The sequence below is a fragment of the Equus caballus genome, chromosome 2 (genome assembly GCF_041296265.1).
Source record: "Equus caballus isolate H_3958 breed thoroughbred chromosome 2, TB-T2T, whole genome shotgun sequence".
NCBI classification, from domain to species: domain Eukaryota; kingdom Metazoa; phylum Chordata; class Mammalia; order Perissodactyla; family Equidae; genus Equus; species Equus caballus.
Window position 1 is genome coordinate 53336099 of NC_091685.1, and position 15398 is coordinate 53351496.

The 15398-nt window shown below is 42.5% G+C and overlaps 1 protein-coding gene across 1 annotated transcript in view; it reads right to left on the bottom strand.

Annotated features, from left to right (window-relative positions):
- The window catches only part of LOC138923122 (uncharacterized), a 51579-nt gene extending 42769 nt beyond the window's left edge, over positions 1-8810 (bottom strand). Inside the window, exons 1-2 of the mRNA XM_070259838.1 lie at positions 8348-8810; positions 3947-4023 (exon numbers count right to left, since the gene is read on the bottom strand). Coding sequence (XP_070115939.1) covers positions 3947-4023; positions 8348-8810 — 540 coding nt within the window. The remainder of the gene's footprint in view (positions 1-3946; positions 4024-8347) is intronic.
- Positions 8811-15398: the final 6588 nt, after the last annotated feature.

Consider the following 15398-nt stretch of genomic DNA (forward strand, 5'->3'; position numbering starts at 1 on the left):
TACTCACTGTAGTGACCATGTTGTACATTACATCCCCTTGATTCATTTATATTGTAATTGGAAGTTTGCACTTCTTGACTCCTTTCAGCCATTTTTTCCCACCCCCTAATCCACCACTCCTCTGGCAACCACCAATCTTTTCTCTGTGTCTGTGAGTTTTGCTTTGTTTATTACATTCCATATATAAGTGAAAGCATACAATACTTGTCTTTCTCTGACTGATTTATTTTATTTAGCTTAATACCCTCAAGGTCTATCCATGTTGTTGAACATGGCAAGATTTCATTCATTTTTATGATGGAATAGTGTTGTTATCAAGCAAGGGTTTGATGCTTGACACACAGAAAAGCCAATAGTATGGCACCGGCTTTGGAGAAAAGAAAGAGCTTTATTGTGAGATTGACTGGCAAGGAGACAGGAGCAAAGCTTTCAAGTCTGCCTTGTGAAAACCATTCCTCTGAGAACAGGAACAAGACAAGGGTGCCCACTCTTGCCACTCTTCTTCAACACAGTACTGGAAATTTTAGCCAAAGCAGTTTGGCAAGAAAAAGAAATAACAGGTATCCAAAAAGGAAAGGAAGAATTAAAACTGTCACTATTTGTGGTTGACATGATTCTATATATGGAAAACTGTAAAGAATCCAACAAAAAACCATTAGAAATAATCAACGAATACAGTAAAGCTTCAGAGTACAAAATCAACATTCAAAACTCATTTGCATTTTATTCCACTACAGTGGCCTGTGGTTCGCCAGTTTGGATCCTGGGCATGGACCTACACACCGCTCATCAGGCCATGCTGTGGTGGCATCCCAAATGAAAGAACTAGAATGATATACAACTATGTACTGGGGCTTTGGGGAGAAAATTAAAGAGGAAGATTGGCAAAAGATGTTATCTCAAGGCCAGTCTTCCTCACACACACAAAATCACTTGCATTCCTATACATTAATAATGGACCAGCAGAAAGATAAGTCAAGACTATAATCCCACTTACAACTGCAACAAAAAAGAATAAAATACCTGGAATAAATTTAACCAAGGAGGTGAATGTCATATACACCAAAAACTATGACGTTAATGAAACAAATGAAAGAAGACAAATGGAAAGATATTCCATGCTCATGTATTGTAAGAATAAACACAGTTGAAATGTCCATATTACCTAAATCAATCTACAGATTGATCTACAGACCAATCTACAGACTTAATTCAAACCCGAATGGAATACCAATGACATTCTTCATGAAAAGAGAAAAAAGAATCTTAAAATTTATATGGAAAAACAAATGACACTGAATAGCCAAAGCAATCCTGAGGGGGGAAAAAAAAACACTTGGACGCATCATGCTCCCTGAACTCAAAATATACTACAAAGCTGTAGTAGTCAAAACAGCATGGTACTCACATAATAAACCCAGATATACAGATCAATGGAACAGAATTGAAAGCCCAGAAGTAAAACCACACTTCAAGGGACAGCTAATCTTCAACAAAGAAGCCAAGAACACACAATGAAGAAAGGAAAGTCTCTTCAATTAACAGTGTTGAGAAAATTGGAGAGCCACATGCAAAAGAATGAACGTAGATCATTGTCTCACATGATACAAAAAAATTAACTCTAAATGGATTAAAGACTTGAATGTAAGACCTGAAACCATAACACTCTTAGAAGAACATATAGGCAGTACAGATTTGACGTAGGTCTTAGTAGTATCTTTCTGAATACCATGTCTCCACAGGCAAGGGAATCAAAAGACAAAATAAAGAAATGGGACTACATCAGACTAAAGAGCTTCCTCAAGACAAAGGAAACCATCATCAAAATGAAAAGACAACCTACCAATGGGAAGAAAATATTTGCAAATCATACAGCTGACAAGGCATTACTTTCCAAAATATATAAAGAACTCATACAACTCAATAACAAAAGAAGAATAATCCAATCAAAAAAATGGACAGAGGATATGAACAGACATTTTTCACGAAGATATCCAGATGGCCAACAGGCACATGAAAAGATGTTCGACATCACTAATCATCAGGAAAATGCAAATCAAAACGACAATGAGGAATCACCTCACACCAGTCAAATGGCTATAATTACCAAGCCAAAAATAACAAATGTTGGAGAGGATGTGGAGTAAAGGGAATGCTCATAAACTGGTGGTGGGAATGCAAACGGGTGCAGCCACTATGGAAAACAGTATGCAAATTTCTCAAAAACTTAAAAATAGAAATACTGTATGATCCAGCCATCCCACTACTGGGTATTTATCAAAAGAACATGAAATCACTAATTCAAAAAGATATATGCACCCGTATGCTCACCACAGCATTATTCACAATAGGCAAGATGTGGAAGCAACCTAGATGCCCATCAAGGGACAAATGGAGAAGAAGGTGTTGTATATATATACAATGGAATACTACTCACCCATAAAAACAGACAAACTCATCCCATTTGAGACAACATGGATGGATCCTGAGCCAAACAAGTAAGACAGAGAAAGAAATACTGTATGATTTCACTCCTATGTGGAATATAAGCAAACACATAGATGAGAATACATTAGTGGTTACCAGAGGAAAAAGGGATGAGGGAGGATGAAATGGTAAAGCCACATATGTATGGTGACGGATAAAAACTGAATTATTGGTGATGAACACAATGCAGTCTAAAGAGAAACTGAAATATTATGATAGACACTTGAAATGTATACAAGGTTGAAAGCCAATATGACTCAGTAAAATAATTATATATATATATAGATATATACATGTATATAGATACAGACAGTGACCACTAAAAATAGGCACATATAGAAAATCAAGTTAAAATGGAATTTTAAATAATTATTATTAACCCCAAAGAAGAAAAAAAGAGAAAGGGGAACAAAAGCCAAATGGAAAAAAAGAAAACATACAGTAAAATGGATGACCTAAATCTAACTGTCAATAATTACGTTAAATGTAAAAGGATAAAATTCTCCAATTGAAACTTAGAGTTTGTCATAACAGATAGAAAAACAGCATATAAAAAAGAACGAAAGAATATCTTAAATACTGAAATTCTTTGTTAAATGCTATCATATGTAGTTTCCTTATTTTGACTAATATTTTGAATGGCTGCATAGCACTCTAATTTATGGTTATAATAGAATTAAACATGTTTAGATGATTATGATTATATACATTGTTAGACAACATATCTAAGGTCTTTTCTATTCTTGCTCTCTGTTAATTTAAGACTTATGATTTTATTCTCTTTTATGGACACTAACAATCCCTCACTGAGAACTTTTCTGGTTCATGAGTTAGAGGATACTAATGTAGGATGATCCAGAATTATATCAAAGTCATTCAATTTCATCGCAACCCAGTCAGCAATAAAATAGTCATATTTCTCATTCAGGAATCCCTTACAAAGGACCATGATCCATATATTTTCAAGTCCTAAATCATATTGCTATTCAATTCCAAAAACCTCACAGTGCATTGGATCTTAGCCTCCAGAGACCGTTCATTGCTGGGTTTTATCATGTGTATCTAGAAAACTCATGTCTGTGAGAATGTCAGGGTCTTTCCCTGCTTGGCCAGATGGGATCTCCATCTCTCATCCAACTACAGTCCTGACACGGGAAGCTCAAATCATTTCTTGACAGGACTTAATTTCTTCATTCCTCCATTATAGCTCTTAATATGACTAAGTTGAGCACGTAGGAGAGAATAACCTGGTCAGTGAATGCATAAACACTGGCTGGAAAAGACTGGGCCACATAAGGAGGACTAGGTTATTTGGAACCATTGTTCAGTTCACTGGAATGGGAGGAACTGGGAAGCACATAATCACATGGGGTTCTTTGGGTAGGACTCTTCAGAACAATTAATGAAAACATTTACGTCTCACTATTTTAACGAGAAGGAAACACTAACTTACACATACCATGGTTTTGCACCTGCCAAAACTGATCAGTCCTCCTTGGGATTCCTCTACTGGGAAAGAACAAAGGGAATCTAGAGCTGGGTAAGGAAAAAGAGACCATGAGAGCAAGCATAATTCAGGGTTACCATGAAAGGAAGTAACATTTGGCTCCTCCATTCCATTTTGCATAATACCGCTAACCAAACAAACACAACAATATGAAAAGATTAGAAGGATTGTAGATAAACCCAAACTCTTTCCCTAACCCCCAGGAAACCCAAACAATTCAGCAGACAGTTTTCTGGCCTGTCCTCCACTTTGGGGAAGCAGCTCTGCACGTGAGGCTAGGCTGGTCAGCGCTGCCCTGAACAGGTCCTCCTCCCTCCATTCACACCTTCCAGGACTGAAAAGGAGCCACGCCATCCAGCCACACCTTACCTCATGGCCTTGGGGTCAGGTGAGGTTGAACAGGTTAGAAAAGACATAGAACTGGTCAGGAAGTACTCAATATTCCAATTCCAGAAAAACTGACTGGTTAAACACATTACGACATATCCATGTAGTAAACGTGAAGTCAGGAAAAATATTGTGAACATGGAAAACATTCCAGAAATACTGTCAGTAGAAAAATCAGGTTATAAAACTATAGGTGCAATATGATACCATTTGAAGAACATATGTGTATCTCAATATCAAATGACTGAAAAATCATCAGACTTCAATAGACAGAAAAAGATCTAGAAAGTTGTACATTCACTGATTAACAGTGCTTATCTTTTGCTCCTGATGGGGATTTTGTTTGTTTAAGTATATCTTAACTTGCTGATTCAATGGCCATTTCTTAAAATATCTGTGCATGTGAACATTTGCTGTGTGTTAAGTGGAAGCTGTTTTCCAAAATGTGGAAAGTTCATTCTTCTAAACAGAGTTTACTTGGTCTTGGGGAAATGTACTAAATTTGGGTTGTTTTACTAAATGGTTTTTGATTCCTTCAGTTACCAGTGACACAATCTCCTCTCAGGTTTCTAGGCATGCTCATTGTTGAATGACTGTCTGGACAGATGGTGAGGTCCCTGAGTGTAGCTAACATGTATTGTTGCTGGTCTCAGCGCTACATCCTTCTGCAAGTTTTCTTACGGAATCCTTTCCCACCCTGTTAATCACGTCCTCCAGAAAGCTGCTCAATTATCTTATCCCATCAGTCTCACTCAGCAACCACCATCATCAGAATAAAATGTAATGTAGGAGTTACCGTGTGACCCAGCACTTCTGCCCTTAGCTATATACCCAAGAGAATGGAAATATGCATTCACACAAAAACTAGTACACAAATGTTCACATTTGTCACAGCCAAAAACTGAGAGCAACCCAAATGTCCATCAACAGATGGATGAGGAAAATGTCGTTTATGGATATAAGGGAATATTACGCAGACATAAAACTGAAGGCTATTTTGATACCAACTCCTCATGGAGGACCTTGAGGACACTGCGCTAAGTAAAATGAGCTAGTCATGAAAGTATAAATTTCGCACGATTGCTCTACTATGAGGGTCCTAGAGAAGTCAAATTCAGAGACAGAAGGGAGAATGGTGGCTGCCAGGAATGGGAGGAGAGGGGAATGGGGAGTTAGTGTTTAATGGGACAGAGTTTCAGTCGAAGATGAAAAAGTCCTGGAAGTGGACGGTGCTGATGGTCGCACAATAATGTGAATGTGCTTACTGTCACAGAACTGTACACTGAAAAGTGGTTAAAATGGCAAATGTAATGCCATGTATACTTTCCAAAGTAAAGTAAAAGAATGATGTGCTTATCTACCACATGGACGAACTTTGAAAACCTCATGCTAAGTGAAAGGAGCTAGACATAAAAGGACACATACTGCATGATTCCATGTAGACTGAATTTCAAGAGTCAGCAAATCCATGGAGACAGAAGCCAGGTTAGTGGTTTAGTATGGGAGGACGAGGGATAGGAAGTGACAGCTAACAAGGCCAGGGTTTCTTACTAAGGTGATAAAATGTTTTGAAATTACATAGTGGTACTGATTTTTACAACCGTGTGAATATAGTAAAACGTTTTCTTTTGAGTACATTTTTACAAGGTGAATTTTGGGGCTGGCCCAGTAGCGTAGTGGTCAAGTTCAGCACACTTTGCTTTGTTGGCCCAGGTTCACACGTTTGGATCCCAGGCATGGACCTACGCCACTCAACAAGTCATGCTGTGGTGGTACCCCACATACACAATAGAGGAAGGCGTGCACAGATGTTTGCTCAGGGCCACTCTTCCTCAAGCAAAAAGAGGAAGACTGGCAACAGGTGTTAGCTCAGGGCCAATCTTCCTCACCAAAAAAACAAAAAACAAACGGTGAATTTTATGATCATGAATCTCTCTCAACTTAAAAAGCAACATAAAAATTTGCAACATAAATTCCTTACCATCACGGTGCTCTCATAGGTCATCAGAGTTTAATCACAACCCGACAGTGGTGACTGCAGTCAGAATGACATCACTGACTTCTAAAACACCAAGTCACATTATCTGAATCTCCCTAGTGGCCTTCGATGCATCTATTCCTATTCAGGGTTTACCTTACGTACCAGAAGGAACGTAAAAGTGTCAACTATGTCATTTGAGTCTTTTTATCACCCCGAATACTAAGATGGCATGGTCTGGCATATCATAAGCACTTACTAAAAATCTGATTATTTGACCCCAAATTCTAGTTCTAGACATTTCTTAAGAAAATACTGAGATAAAGAAATGCATGTACAAGTATGTTCAATACTTAGCTTATGACAGCCAAAACTAGAAACACAAAAATCTAACGGAACAGGTTAATTAACTTGGTTCTGCTATATGATGGCAGGTACAGCATTATTAATCAGGATGATACTGGTCCCAGTGTAAAATACGCACTCATAACTGGGGAACAGTATCCAGTTGAAACTTAAGACATAGATTCTGTTCTCAGATTTTCTAAATGTAACTGCTCTTAGAGTTCATGGCATTTTAATGCCTTGGGTTGTTCATCAGTAAAACTAAGAGTGTGAAGATCCCTTACTAAGCATGAATATCTTGGAGAAATATAATCTACATAAAAACTTAATAACATGTTGTAATCCTATATAAATATGTTAGATATTTTTACTGAAGAACATTGCATGCCCTCTAATTGGGTATTATAAAAGAAACAATTATTCTTAGATTAAAATTGTGCTTATCAGCCCTGCTCTGATAATGCTCACAAAACAAAGGGAAAAAAAATCAGGACTTTTGCTTGAGAATGCATTTTTAATTCATAAATCAAAAGTTTCTAGAAAAGAGGAGGAGGAAATTTCCCTCCCACCGAAATGCAGCAGAATCAAAGAGACATTTGTGAATCACAACCTGCCCAAAGAAGCTGATGTGATCAAGCGTCTCATAAGTGAGAACATCAGTAAGACTCTCAGTGCCCTGAAGCAGCAAAGAAAGACGTGGGTAAATAAAATGATTCCTTATTTTCTTCTATTTCAATCAGTATTTGGAAATGTTTTGGGGAAGACAACTAAAATCAGACATTATTGCAAAGTTTTGTTAAGTTCTTCTTATACCAATAAGTTAAAATCAATGATTTTATGAAAAAAAAACTATCCTCAATGTTGACTTTTGTGTGTAAACCAATTCTTTCCCCTCATCAAGGTTCTTCTTTTGGGAATGGCAGGACTGAGGAGGAAGTCAGGAGGCACCAGGCTGTTCTTGGGGCACAGAATGACTTCCTTACACGACACTCTCCAGGTCCACACCCGCCCTGCTCATACACATAAACAGATGGAAAAGAGGACAGAGCCTGGACCACGGGAATAGGTTTACAGCACGTTCCTGGGGTCCGAGCTCTGGGAACCCCGAGGCTCTGAGACAGTAGCTGCCCTTCACAGCTCCCAAGTAGAGAACTCCCCAGGCTTTCCCAAACTAACCTCGGTGCCCCCTGGCTGGAAATCTCCCTTTAGGGCTCAATGTCCTACTTCCCTCTTGCAGCCAAGCAGCTGTGAGGAGAGAAGAGGAGGAAGCGCCAGGGAGCCCAGAGCCACCAGACAGTGACGCCACAGAGCCACAGCCATCACACCCGCACAGGTGAAGGACATGCACCAAATCCCCGTCACCCCAGCACAGCCACACCCACGGCACGGAGGCGCATCCCACCGCTCACTCGCGTCTCTCACACACACCCCGCCACACGCTGCCCGTCTGTCCCCACAGACACACACCGTCCTCTGCCGTTCAGGCCCGAGAGTCCCGTGAGGACTGGTGTCCCTACTACCGGCCTCCACGCTGTGAGCGCTTCCGCCGCCACCCCTCCTGGTTCACGTCGGGCTCCGAATTGACTCGCTTCACAGGATTCCCGCATCCTGTGCTAACACATCCACAAACGAGCTCCACTCACCTTGCGAAGAGGGAGAACCGCGCGAAAACGGAATGGAAGCCAAAGAGCTGGCGTGACCGCTGCCGTCTGGGAAGTGTCGCTCCAACCTGAACATCTCTGGGCGCGGCGGCTCGTCCGAAAGGCCACCGAAGCGCGGAAGTCCCGGTGGAACGACAACGCGAGAACCGCCCGGAGCCCAGCCCGAGCGCAGGTCTCTCAGCCAGGAGCGCGACGCGAGGGCGCGTGCGCGGGCACGGAGCCTGAGCGGAGGCCGCTGGTGCGCGTGCTCGGTCCAGAGGCGCCGCTGCGCCCAGGAGGCCGAGCAGGGCGGCCCGGCGCCGGCTCCGAGCGTCCGGCCTGTGCGCGCAGAGCCGCGCGGGAGGTCGGCGGGGCGGCCCCGGGGCGAGAGCGCACGGCGGGTGTGAGCTCTGAGGGCGGGGCCCCGGACGAGTCCCCTCAGGCGGCTGCAGCCTGGCGACAGCATACGGGGCAAGCAACTCCTGATCCCGCGGGGGATGAGCCGGTTTATTCAGTGTCTGTTAGCTGCGTTTAAAGGGTGTGCAGGAGTGAAGTAATACATATTTACTTAATTCTTTAGGCTAAGCTGTAATAGTCAAAATGGAATGAATAATTATTTGTAGAAGTTCTGTGGTGAAAATTATGTAGATATTTTGTAATATTGATTCAGGGACAGATTTTCCAAGCATGCCCAAAGAGAGGGATGTTATTAAAATTTTAAGAGTTGACTGGATAATTAGTTGTAATCATCCTAATCACTTGAATGCAAATCAATTAATAAAAGTTAATCCTAGACAAAGATTTGATAGACTTATTTTTAAAAAATATAATGAGCACACTGATAATAATCTTAATTCCATTTTTTCTCAATAAGATTGTTGTCAGTAATCTAAGAGGAAAGGGAATGGTGAACTGCCATATGACCCAGCCATCCCACTACTGGGTATCTCTTCAAAGAGCTTGAAGTCAGGAATTCCCAAAGTCCTATGCACCCCAATGTTTATTGCAGCATTATTTACAATAGCCAAGACATGGAAACAACCTAAGTGCCCATCAACAGATGAATGGATAAAGAAGACGTGGTATATATATATATATACAGTGGAAAACTACTCAGCCATAAAACAGAACAAAATCGTCCCATTTGCAACAACATGGATGGACCTTGAGGGAGTTATGTTAAGTGAAATAAGCCAGATAGAGAAGGACAATCTCTGTATGACTCCACTCCTATGAGGAATTTAAACCTGTGGACAAAGAGAACAGATTAGTGGCTACCAGGGGAAAGGGGGGTGGGGGGTGGGGGGTGGGGGGTGGGCTCAAAGGGTGAAGGGGTGCACCTACAACACGACTGACAAACAAGGATGTACAAATGAAATTTCACAAGACTGTAACCCATCATTAACTCAATAAAAATTTTAAAAAATAATTTAAAAAATTAAATAATAAATAAATAAGACTAACACACCACCTCATCAATATTTATGACATATTTAATAAAGAATTCACACATTAAAATACGCCTATGGGCGCTAGGCCTTTACTTTAAAAATTCACTATTAAATTCCTTCCCGTATTAGGAAGACCTGCTAAAAAATCCACACCGAAAAACAAACCCCCTTAGCTTTATACAGATAAACAACTAATTTAGCCAAAAAGAAATACTTGGGAAATGACTAGAAGGAAACACTAACAAAAATTAGCAAGAGTGACAAGGCAATGGTAATGAGCACGCTGTCTTTCAAAAGAAGAAATCATTCAAAATATTTCTTTATCAGAGTCGCAAACACAATCATATCCTCTGGTACAGTAAAACCACTTTAAAGATATATTCCAGCACCCTGCTCCATTCCATCCCATTTCCTGCATATATTCTCTACCAGTGCGCATCACACTATATATATATTCCAGCACCCTGCTCCATTCCATCCCATTTCCTGTATATATTCTCTATCAGTGTACATCACACTATATATATTTATTCCAGCACCCTGCTCCATTCCATCCCATTTCCTGCATATACTCTCTATCAGTGCACATCACACTATATATATATTCCAGCACCCTGATCAATTCCATCCCATTTCCTGTATATATTCTCTATCAGTGCACACCACACTATATATACATATTCCAGCACCCTGCTCCATTCCATCCCATTTCCTGCATATATTCTCTATCAGTGCACATCACACTTTATGTTTACTCACGAGATCTAAACCTCGTGTACAAAATACTCATCACCCTGAATAAGAGAGAGTGCAAGATGGCACAATCAAGCACACAGACTCAGCACGCTCTTCACAGTCTACTTTCCTTCAGAAGGTGGGCAAGTTCCTTTCCCTCCAGCTCTCGTTTTTCTCCTCTGCCAATATTTATTCATCCACTAGATCCTAGTTACTGTCCAAAAAAATTTATCAGCAGTTCTCTACATTTTAGATACCAGACTTCCCTCTGACATACTAATGGCAAGCATTACCCCATTCCATTGACTTTCTTTTTATCTTTGTTTTCTTTGATGTAAATGTTTCTTATTTCCATATATATAGGATTTGAATTTTTCTATTTTGCCACCAATAATTTCCTTTCATGTTTCTATAATTTCTAATTTACTCAGTAATTCCCCTGTCTCGGATTGTATCCTAAGAAATTATCAGAAACTTGGACACACTGAAACGGATCACACTTATGTGGAGATGGCAGTGGTGGGGAAGGACAGAAAGGGGTGGAAATGTATAAATTTTGCATTGTTTGACAGGCATCTTTACTTCTTTCAGTTTTTAATAGAGTGCCCTTCCTGTCTTCCATTGTAAAGACCAGGGAAATAAAAATCTAATGTTGAGACATAAAAGAGAAGCTTGAACAAAAATTGACCTTTTAAAAGATGTTAATTGAAGGATTACGTATAATAGGAAAATTAGAAATAGCTTAAATAGCTAATACGAAGAGAGTGATTGATTTGTAATATATAGCATATATAAAACATAAAAAATATACAGCAATTAATTAAAACATTTTCTTTTAAAGAAAGATGTGGGTTTTTAATAACTGAAAATTTAACATTTAATTAGATCATCAGGGATATAATTAGATTGAGCTATTTGCAGGAATTTTTAAACTATATTTTTTGTATAAAAACTATTATTACACTGCTGGTGGAAATTAAAACACAAGAAAGGTTCACGCGATCTTGCCAGATCACCCAGCTCCTCCCAGGCTTTGTCAATATGTGTGTGTGACTTGTAAATAATTGCAGTCTGTCAACTCTGTATTTATACATTTTCAGAGATGATTTTGGAGATGTGTGCTTAAATTTTACAGAGATTTTTTAAAAGTGTTTTAATCATATTTTATGAGTTCTAAAGCAGCATAAAAGAAAAATATTTGTAACCTTATATAAAACATCTACATAATAAAAATGCCAATCAACATATTTATTGTATTTCTGCTATGTTTTCTCAGACAGTTTCTGAGGGAAGAATCATCAACAGCTTTTAATTATTGCTGGAAGAAAGCAGCAATAAGTGGATGAGAAAAGAAAAGTTTGAGTGAGTTCTACTTTCTTTAAGTCTCCAAATGGACACTTAAGGGGGAAAATGCTGATCCAAAGCAATGGCTGACAGTGTTCTGGATTAAGTGAGAGCCTATTCATCCTCTAAACATGTAAGACTGATCAGGAAACATCTCTATATTTGTTTTCCAGAAAGACTCCACCAGTTTATACTTGTGGCCAACTAATGTTAAATTTTGTCATTCTTACTAATTTTTTATAGCAATACCTCTTGCTCTTGATGTCTCAATACTTTAACTAAAAATGCTCATAATTTCTAATGGTAGATCCAAGGATATTGTTATTATTGTTGTTGTCATTATTAGTATTTTAAAGTACTATTTATTGAAAATCTACTATTTGCCAGGTACTGTAATATAATTTATCTTAAAACTCCATGGAGAAGAGACTGTTATCAAACTGAGGTTTATGAAGGATTACGTCTCTTGCCCAAGGCCATATATGGCCTTCAACCTTTGGATTTAAAACAGTGGCAGGGTAGAGATTAAAACCCAAGTCAAAGCCCACACTCTTTGCCACTATCCTGTACTCATCTTGGGCCCCTGCTAGACACACCGGAACCACCTGTTGGATATGCCAGAAACATCTGCCGGATACACTGAAACCACCTGCCAAATATGCCAGAATCAGGTCCCGGACATGGTGGAAACACCTGCCAGACACGTCCAAATCACCTGTCAGATACGCCAAAACCATGTGCCACACATGCCAGAACCACCTCGCGGACACATCTGCTGGATACTCCAGAAACAGGAAAAGCACAGGACGGAACCAGGTGCCAGACAAGCATGAAGCCCCTTCCAGACTAGCCTGAACCACTTGCTGGACCAGCCTGAATCACTTTATGGACATTCCAGAACCACATGCCCAGCACGCTAGAACCGAGTGACTGACACGCCAGAACCACCTGCTGAGCACACCTGAACCGGTCACTGTGAAACCACCTGCCGGATACGCCAGAACCAGGTGCCAGACATGCCAGAACCACCTGCCAGATACGCCAGACACAGGTGTCGCACATGCGGAAACCAGGATCCCAAATGACTGAACCAGCTGCCAGACACGTTGGAGCCACCTGCCGGATATGCCAAAAACAGCTGTTGCACATGCTGGAACCAGGTGCTGGACACACCTGAACCACCTGCCAGACAAGCTTCAACCACCTGCTAGACACAAGGGACCCACTTGCCGGACACGCCATCATCACCTTCAGGAAACGCCAGAACCATCAAGTGAACATGCTGGAAGCACCAGCCGAACATGCCAGAGCCAGGTGCTGGACACGCCATATCTGCCTGCCAGACACACTGAAATCACCTGCCAGATATGCTGGAACCAGGTCCCAGACACGCCAGAACCAACTTCCAGGCAAGCCAGAAAAACCTGCCGGACACGCCGGAACCACCCCTCAGACTGGCCAAAACCACAAAAATGAAATGATGGGATCATGTCCTGGACATGTCGTAGCCACATGTCGGACACGCTGGAATCAACCGCCGGACATGCTGGAACCAACTGCTGGACACCCCGGAAGCACCCACTGCCCATGTCAGAACCACCTTCTGGACATACTGTAAACTCATGCCAAGTACACAGGAACCCCCTGCCTGACAAGCTGGAACCACCTGAATGGCATGCCAGGACCACTGGTCGGACATGCCAAAACCAGCTGCAAGACAAAACTGAAACACCTGCCAGACAAGACTGAAGCACCTGCTGGATACGCCTGAACCACTTGACAGACACTCCGGAACCACCTGACCAACATGCTTCAACCACCTGCTTAACTCCCCGGAACCACCTGCTGCACACCTGTTGGATATGCCGGAACCAGGTGCTGCATACACTGAAACCACCTGCCAAACGCCCCAGAACCAGGTGCCAGACATGGTGGAACCAACTACCAGACATGTCCAAATCACCTGTCAGATATGCCAAAACCATGTGCCGGACACACCAAAAGCACCTCCTTGACACGCCGGAACGATCTGCCAGATACGCCAGAAACAGGTAGAGCTAGGGTGGAACAAGGTGTCAGACAAGCCCGAAGCAGCTGCTGGACTAGCCTGAACCACCTGCTGGATGAGCCTGAACCACCTGCTGGACCATCCTGAACCACTTTACGGACATTCTGGAACCACATGCCAGGCACGCTGTAACCAGCTGCCCAACACTCAAGGACCACCTGCTGAACACGCCTGAACCACCTGCCAGCCTTGTGTGAACCACCTGCCAGACACGTGGGAACCACCTGCCAGATACACCAGAAACAGGTGTCACACATGCCGAAACCAGGTGCCGGACATAGCTGAACCACCTGCCAGACACACTGGAGCCACTTGCTGGATATGCTAAAAACATGTGTTGCACACCCCGGAACCAGGTGCTGAACACGACTGAACCACCTGCCGGACAAGCCTCAACCACCTGCTGGAAGCGACTGAACCACTTGCAGGACACGCCATCACCAACTTCAGAACACACCAGATCCATCTGGTGGACACGCCAGAAGCACCAGCCGAACATGCCGGAGCCAGGTGCCAAACACACCAGAACTGCCTGCTGGACACACCAAAATCACCTGCCGGATATGCCAGAACCAGGTCCCGGTTATGCCAGAACCGACATCTGGACAGGCTAGAAAAACCTGCCAGTCACACCGGAACCACCAGTCAAATACACCGAAACCACCACCCCAATTTGACTGGGTCAGGTCCTGGACACATCGTAGCCAGCTGCTGGACACACTGGAATCACCTGCCAGACATGGGGGAACCAACTCCTGGACACCCCAGAAGCATCCACTGGACACGTCGGAACCACCTTCTGGACTTACTGGAAACTCATGCCAGACACACAGGAACCCCCTGCCTGACATGTTGGAACCACCTGAATGACACACCGGTACCACTGGCCGGACATGCTGGAACCACGTGCCAGACCAAACTGAACCACCCGCCAGACAAGACTGAACCACCTGACGGATACCCCTGAACCACTTGACAGACACTCCAGAAACACATGCCGAGCATGCCAGAACCACCTGTCAGGTATGCCAGAACCAGGTGCCGGACACACCGGAACCACCTTCCAGACATACCTGAACCACCTGCAGGACACACTGAAATCACCTGCCAGATACCCTAGAACCAGGCCCCTTATATGCCGGAACAACCCGTCAGACATGCCGGAATCACCCACCAGAAACAGTGGAACCACCACACAAATACATCAGAACCACCCACCAGACACACCAGAAACACACCCCAGACACGCCGGAACCACCTGGAACCACCCACTGGACACACTGGAACCACTACTCAGACATGCTGGAACCACCAACCAGACACACCGAACCAACTTCCGGACACAGCGGAAGCACCCACCAGACACGCCAGAACCATCTTCCAAACGTACCAGAACCACATGCCGGACACACAGGAACCACCTGTTGGATATGCCGGAACCAGGTGCCGGATACAC